At 35.9% G+C, this 7,835-nt stretch overlaps 1 protein-coding gene across 1 annotated transcript; it reads right to left on the bottom strand.

Annotated features, from left to right (window-relative positions):
• Window positions 1–347: 347 nt before the first annotated feature.
• LOC120166100 (ATP-dependent zinc metalloprotease FTSH 11, chloroplastic/mitochondrial-like) lies at window positions 348–6,866 on the bottom strand. Its single transcript, XM_039175463.1, has 17 exons — window positions 6,203–6,866; window positions 5,960–6,113; window positions 5,624–5,716; window positions 5,376–5,461; window positions 5,118–5,241; window positions 4,630–4,749; window positions 4,167–4,217; window positions 3,919–3,980; window positions 3,743–3,800; window positions 3,516–3,641; window positions 3,360–3,440; window positions 2,854–2,983; window positions 2,610–2,758; window positions 1,603–1,884; window positions 1,285–1,374; window positions 1,157–1,210; window positions 348–846 (listed from the first exon to the last, which is right to left on the bottom strand). The coding sequence occupies exons 1-17, from the start codon at window positions 6,751–6,753 to the stop codon at window positions 697–699; spliced, it is 2,361 nt and encodes a 786-aa protein (XP_039031394.1). The 5' UTR covers window positions 6,754–6,866; the 3' UTR covers window positions 348–696.
• Window positions 6,867–7,835: the final 969 nt, after the last annotated feature.

Raw genomic sequence — 7,835 nt, 5'->3', positions numbered from 1 at the left:
AGAGTCGGATTAATATTTTACTTAAAATTAGAAGTCAAAATAATGTTTTATATAAAATTTATAAGTCAAATTAATATTCTATAAAAAATTCAAGAAGCAAATTAAAAATTATTCCTTTTCATTTACATACATTGATGATATAAAAAACTAGAGCGTTTTTCTTTTAAAATTTGATGAACAAAAGTATACGAATACGAAAAAGAAAGTAATCAATCCAATAATTAATTTACTCAACAATCAATGCTACCATAGTAACCATCCTCGCCCATCAATCAGAAATGCACAAGATGGGGCCATCTGAACGAGACTTCGTACTAAATATGAACCGCCTCAAGTTGGTAATGATTTTATAAATGTCACTTTACGTTACGCAGTTCAAAATTTTCACCCCGAAATGGGGTAGTAAGTTCATGTATTACAATTATAAAAAAAGGGTTCATGTATTACATAATTTCACAAATAGTACATAATCTAAGCTGGTCTTGGCTGTTTCTGAACTCAGTGCAGCATGGAACAAGGATCTCGTTCCGATGGACGTCCGGTACCTTAGCGTCTAAGCAGCGTTCCTATAACATGTCTTACAACAATGGTGGGGGGGGGCAATTGCAGCAAATAATATAAATAATTACCTATATTGCTTAAAATACACTGCACATCACTTCCCTACAGTCATGTAGATTACAAATGAGTTGAAGTTTAAGCCAATACAAGTTCCCCCTCTTCCTGCTCTTGTTGCTCGGGCAACCTTCCTTCTCGGTACGGGAGAAGAATGCACTTTATTTCTTCCGCGCTAAGTGTTTCATACTCCAAAAGTGCATTAGCTAATGCATGCAATGCCTTCTCTTGCTGGGAGAAAAATGGCGAAGTGTTGAACAATTTGTGGTGTGAAATTGATTACTAAGAAGTTATTTCACTTTTGCACTTGCAATTGAAACTTGAAACTTGAAACTAATGCCTAAGCTATGACTTTTATCTGAAAATTACTCCATGGATGCACAACTTTAGAAACAAATACTATGCAAACATATTCTCTGAAATCTTAGAAGCTAGGATCCTACCGTTTTCAGATTTCATTTTTAATTCCTTTTTATATAGTATAGTTGTTTATTCCTTGTCAATTAGAAAATTATGATACTAAGGAGTTTCACGAAAATACCTTCTTTAACAAAGCTTTCACCCGATCATATGCTTCTCTAAGAAGTTTTACCACCTGCAGAACAAATAAAACAGTTAAGATTGAAAAGATAACTGTGCTAACCAGAACTCCGGTTTGCAGAAACATACTTCAGCATCAATGCGAGACTGCATTTCTGAACTTGGCCGCTCTTTAATATGAACTGGTCCAATTGCATCACTCATCCCACAACTTGATACCTAGTAAAGACGTAAAAGTTACAGTCAATGAAAAATTCAAAAGGGATAAGAATTTTTTGATGATTAAGCGCAGCACATCATGCTCCATAGTTAACATTTTACTCACTTTTTGGTTTAACCCTTTCCCAATATCCCAAAAATAAATGGATTTGAATTGGTAGGAAAAAAAATATAGTAACAGTGAATTACAGATCCAAAACACAAAAACAAAAAAACTTTGAAATATACCATATATTGAGCAAGCTCTGTAGCTGTGTGCAGATCACTACTTGCCCCAGTTGTGATATGATCTTGGCCAAAGATGAGCTCTTCTGCAACTCTTCCTCCCATACAAACATCGAGACGAGCTAATAATTGCTTCTTACTAGTTGAAGTCTCATCACTTGAAGGCAGCTGCGTAACCATTCCGAGCGCAGATCCACGGGGCATGATTGTTGCCTTATGGATTGGATGTGCACCCTCAGTGTTGAAAGCAACAATTGCATGCCCACTCTCATGATAAGCTGTGAGCTGAAGTTATGTGTGATAATGTCAGGAAAAAAAGGATTAACCATTTTGGATGATGGTAAAAAGTTTATCTTGAGAATCTAGGGACCTAATTGGTAAACAGACTGTGCAAGAATAGAGCACCAAAATACTAAAAAAATGCTGCTAATTGGTAAACAATGGGTCATGTATCCACATGAGTACCATCAGAAAACAAATTACATTAAACATGAGCAATTGATGCAGGAGCATCCAAGATTAATTTAATACAAAATTTTGTCATTAGGATCAGTTTGTTTTAGTCTCATCTTGTGTTCTTTTTAATAGTTATGTGATTAGAATAGGACTCTTAGTAAGAGTTTTAGTAGAGTGAATATAGGAATGTTAGAGATTGTTTTATTATAAATACTATACTAGAGGGTTATTAGGGTATTATTATTATCATTATGAATTTTAATGAGGCTGGGAACTGGAAAATCCCAGAACCCTTTTCTTTTATCCTTCATTCAATTAGATTCATCATCTTTTTGTTTTTCAATTTCCATAGCTGTTTACTATTTCCACTCCATCAGCAAACTGTGCCCATTTATCTGCATACCCTAAATTGTTAAATGCAATTTGGCTGTCTTTGATATCATCATAATTGGCCCTTTATCTTTGCACGGATTACGGAGTTAAATGATTCAATACAGTCCAAGCAAACGATAACTAGAAGTTCAGCTTAAAGTGACTGATAAAAATGTAAATACCTTTTTTGATTCCTCTGTTAAAAACATTGCTTTGCGCTCGGTGCCCATGAGTATCCTGTCTTTAGCATATTCCAACTGTGTAGCAGTCAACTTATCTGCACCTTCAACTGCAGCTTTAATTGCAGCAATATTCACCAAGTTTGCTAGATCTGATTGACAGTATAGTAGGAAAAAGTTCATCAAAAATAAGAATATTTATTTGCAGGAAGTTGAAACATGTTGCACTTTTTGCAGGAAAACTTACCTGCACCATTGAATCCAGGAGTACCACGAGCAATTGCTTTAACATCTATATCATCACACTTTGGTTTATCTTGCAGATAGAGCTCCAATATCTCTTGACGACCTCTTACATCCGGATTAGGGACAACAATCTATAAATGGGATTTATAAGTAGTCTATATAAAAGAGAACAGAAGCTGGAAAAAAAAGCAAATACCCTATCATACAAGAATAACTATAGCTCTGGTATCAAAACAGAACAGTCAAGATTCAGATAAGGAGTAGCATATGAAACAATTATTTAAGTGAATACCGAGTCCTTGAGAAATCAAAAATTGTTTTCTGTAACACTTCAATTGCTCAAGTAACCACAAACCACAGCACATTTTCGGGTAAAGGGCAAAAACCTTCAGTACGTTGGTTGGGTTGTTGTTTTGTGTGTGATCTTCAGTTCCCCCAACAGTAATTTTCAACATAAAGTCCAAAAACACAAAGACTCAAGAAAGAACTAATGATTGGGGCACTTACATGCCTATCAAATCTACCAGGTCGGGTTAAAGCTGGATCAAGAATGTCTGGCAGATTAGTTGCTGCCATCAGAATTATTCCCTATGAGATAGACAGAGGTTAAACAAATTCAAAATTGCAAAGAAATTGTTATATTGCAAACTTGCTTAAATATACCTCATTCTGTTCAAAGCCATCCATTTCAACAAGCAGTTGATGTAGTGTTTTTTTGGTATGGCCTTCCCATTGTTTTCGTGTGGAACCAACAGCATCTATTTCATCAATAAAAATTATGCACGGGGCCTATAAAACATGAAATAATAATACGATAGTTAGACAGTGTGATAGACATGCTATTAAGCAATCACAGTAATTCACAGAACACGGCAATTAGGAATACCAACCTTTTTCTTAGCTGCTTGGAAAAGGGATCTCACGCGCCGAGCACCAACACCAACAAACCTGCCACAGATATAAATAATGTCAGACTCTGAACATAATTCTCAGTACTCACATTAAAGCATGTGGAAAGCCATAGAAAGTGCCACCAAGCAGAAGATAAAATGAGATGATGGTTTACATTTCCTCAAATTCAGACCCGGCTCTATAGAAGAAAGGTACCCCAGCTTCCCCAGCAATAGCCTTCAAGTTCAACAAATCAAATCTATCATTGTAAGTTAATACGGGTATATGCACATGCAACATGCTTCAAAGGAAATTGATAAGCCACTAACAGCAAAAAGCTTGTGTGGTGGTCAAGATGTAATGTGCAAAAACTCCCTGACATATGTTAGGGATCATTAGTGAGAATTAGAAGAAAAGTCTTACCTTGGCCAGCAAAGTTTTTCCAGTTCCAGGTGCTCCAGTCAAAAGGATTCCCTGCAATTTAGTTGTGCATAAGATGATAAAACCAGAAGAAAATCCAAAAAAACACTTTACACCAAAAATGAATGAATCATAGCGCACCAGTTTCAGCACTCATTATTCACATAAAATGCAAAATTACTCACCATGGACTAAACAATGGACAAAAAAATGTCTAAACTTGTTTTCTCTCTCCTCCAAAAGTATATATGTAGAATAGAACATAGAATCATCAGTCCATTCTCATGCTCACCCTATCACTGAGCTAGCGCTTAGATAATAGGACTACAGGTCAGTTCCTAATACATTGGTTCTTCGGGCACAGAAATCACTGTTATCTTTTTTATTCTATTTCTATCTTCTAGCATGCCCTTGAGAAATATAAAATTTAGATATCCGCAAGATATTTCACACACCATGCACAAACCTTTGGCAACTTCCCCCCCAGGCGGGTGAATTTTGATGGATTTTTGAGGTACTCCACTACTTCTTCAAGCTCTTGTTTTGCATCATCACAGCCTTTGACGTCCTTAAATGTTTTAACATTCTGCACATAAAGTAATTAATGTGGAAAATCAAAAGGTCTAGGTTTATCTATTAAATTTCCAATAAATAGCCCTGGCCCATCCATACCAAAACTAAAGTTGCATTTCACTTGCATGGTCTGCAAAACAGGTTCTTGATCAGCACTTATCTAATTAAGGATGAAAAGTTTACCAAATTATACTAGTTTCCCTTTAGTTCTGAATGCTTACCAAGTAAAATTTTCAGTCATTACCCAAAGTTTTCATCTTACTCAAATAGTTCAGTATAATCTACTTAAGTACTTAACTCATTCCACAATGTACTGTGAAAATAGAAATGCAGTTGCCAAATGAAATAAGATGTCGTAGTGCTGAAGCATTGAGTACTTGCCTTTTCTGGTATCACTTCTTTGTTCAAATCTTTGGGAGCATAAGAGGAACTTGATCCAACACCTGAAGTTCCTATTCCACCCAAGCTTCCTACATACTTCTGAAGTGCCGCAGCACCCATTATCCTGAGCATAGTTTTAAATGTTGAATTAAACTGCGGGTTAACAAGTCTGATTCAACAATGGAAAGGTATACTTCTCTGTGAGTGAGTGAGTGAGTGAGTGAGTGAGAGTATAACTACAATTCACAGAATCCATACCAAACCAATCCGACAGCGACAGTGAACAAGATAGTTGAAATAAGCTCTTGCATAAATCGTGATTTATTTGAAACTTTAGGATCAACCTAATAAAGAAAGCAGCATCACACTAACAATTAGTTGACAAGGTATTATAATGACTGAGAAGAATAACCAAGTTGTGTACAGGGTATAGACAGCGCAAAATGAATATGATGTGTATAAACTATATTGTAACCCATACAGAGCAATGAAATATAATGCCTTACCATCATCACATGCAACGGCTGCTTCTCTGAAATTCCAGGGTTTAAAAACGACTCATCGATGTTCCCTGATGCACGTTGCTTCAACTCTTGCAACTACATTTTAAATTCCAAAGGAACACTATTCTTGAGCCTTTTAGTGATATTAAAACATATATCAATATTGAAACATTTTCAAACATGAAACAAGTACTTATCTACCAATTCACAGCTCCAGCATAACTCAAATATGGAAAGGGATAATATTGGTTCAACCACTTATTAAAAATTTTATAGTAATGGGAAAAAATTGAATGAAATGCATAAAGAAAAAAAATCCATGAAGCGGGGCCTTGTTACCAAAGTAGGAAGACTAGAAGGCTTTCCAGACTGCTCATCCGGAAGGTATTCCGCAATGGCATTAGTGACTACCAGAGCTCGAAGATATTCAGCAACTCCTCTACTGTCTACCGCACGATCCCTTTCTTCAAATCGCTTAATCACAGACTCAGGACTGTTTAAAAACATTAAAATCAAATACAAAGAGATAGGAAAAGGAAACTGCTTTGAAATGAACCGACAACAGTAAAGTGAAACAAAAACCTGTGCTTATTAAGCTCAGCTAGCAAAGCGCTTTGTTTAGCGGCGTCTTTGGGATTGGCGTCGGCTTCGGCAATGAGGCGGTCAAGTCGTTTCTCCTGACGCCAAAATGGCCACCAATTCAACCAACCCAAAGCCAAAGCTCTGTCCATTCCGCTTCTAATCATTGCCCAAACTCCCATTAAAAACGCCACGGCAGGGATTTTGCTCTTGGGCCCTTCATTTCCCACCATTTTATCATTCACCCCATCGTTCTCCACCACATTCTCAGTTTTCCCGTCGATGTCATTCAGTTCAATTCCCTCGCTGCTATCCAAGGCGGAGGGAACTTCAGAATCCGAAACCAAAGCTTCGGGTTTGGAGGCTGAGCTGACGTTGTCGGCATGCAGCGTGCAAAGGATTGAAAAACGACCGGAATAAAAAGGGGAAGTGAGAAAAGAGGAGGGGCGCGAGAGCTTGGGGAAAGAAGAGAGATTGGAAGGGAGGGAAGAAAGGCGAAAGAGAGGCGTGGGAAGCGGGTTGCAGAGGAGGGAAGCTTGGAGAGAAAGGGTCATTGCTTAGGGTTTAATGGAAGGTGATTGAGTTTGAATTTGGCAAAGAGAAACCAGTTGAGAGCCACGAGATATTTGGCAGAAATGATTACATTGCAGAAGCCAACCAACGAACCAAGTGAAACCTTATCTCCATCCATATTGGCGCCGGCTTGTCACTTCACTTTTTGTGAAAAAAAAACAAGTTAGAAAAATTCAATATATAAAATTAAGTGAATAAATGAAAATTTTAAAAGTTAAATAAGTAAAATAGAAGAAAAAAATAAAATTTAATGATAAACTTTGTAGTTTACCCTTTTGTTGAAAGTATGCCCCAAGTCCTTGTATTTTTTTTTTTGCACAATAACAGAATTAGCCTTAAGTTTTACTAAAATAGTGATTTTGGTCTCTATTTCTTAGAACATCTTGGCCTCAATATTTCATTTTGGGAGAAAATACCCCTTTATAGATAGTACTTGTTAGTTAACAAAAGATTAATACTCCGAATTATACTTTTTTATCATAAAATAAAACGTTAGGGATAAAATAATCCAAAAATTAAATAAGGATTAAAATGACTATTCAGTTAAACATTATAGAACTTTTTATCTTAAAATAAATTGTTTAGGACAAAATGTTTCAAAAAAAAGAAAAAAAAAATCTATTTTAGTAAATGTTGAGGGCTAATTTTCCATTATGCCATCTTTACATTTAGAATTTAATTTTCTTCTTTTTATTTTAATATTTTTATCATTAATCAATATATGATCGAATTGACCCACTAATTTGAATTGATTGTTATTGTAACGTTATGAAATTCTGATATTTAAATTCGACCGATCAAATTAATAATTTTGATTTTTGATTAATTTCTTATTTTTATAATTAATGAAATGGTTTCCATATTAAGGCATTTTTACCCAAAAATTACCCTTACAATAAAATAATTATATGTCATGCACCGTTTCAGAAAATATTATCGATCTAGCACCATTTGCAGAAAGACACGGATGGTGATCCACGCCTTACTCTGATGTGGCACCACGTAGGCAAAGTTGCGAATGACCATATGTGCCTTATCCGAGCTGGCGTCACGTAAGGGTAAG

This window comes from Hibiscus syriacus, unplaced genomic scaffold (assembly GCF_006381635.1).
Source record: "Hibiscus syriacus cultivar Baekdansim isolate YM2019G1 unplaced genomic scaffold, ASM638163v2 tig00111621_pilon, whole genome shotgun sequence".
NCBI classification, from domain to species: Eukaryota; Viridiplantae; Streptophyta; class Magnoliopsida; order Malvales; family Malvaceae; genus Hibiscus; species Hibiscus syriacus.
This window is presented reverse-complemented; position numbering and strand designations above follow the sequence as displayed.

Excerpts from the sequence above, each read along its gene's own strand:
- LOC120166100 (XM_039175463.1), bottom strand. The coding sequence starts at position 6,753 with ATGACCCTTTCTCTCCAAGCTTCCCTCCTCTGCAACCCGCTTCCCACG. Across the intron at positions 6,114-6,202 it reads GCTGAGCTTAATAAGCACAG|TCCTGAGTCTGTGATTAAGC; the intron begins GTTTTTGTTTCA and ends GTTTTTAAACAG. Across the intron at positions 1,375-1,602 it reads CAGAGCTTGCTCAATATATG|GTATCAAGTTGTGGGATGAG; the intron begins GTATATTTCAAA and ends CGTCTTTACTAG.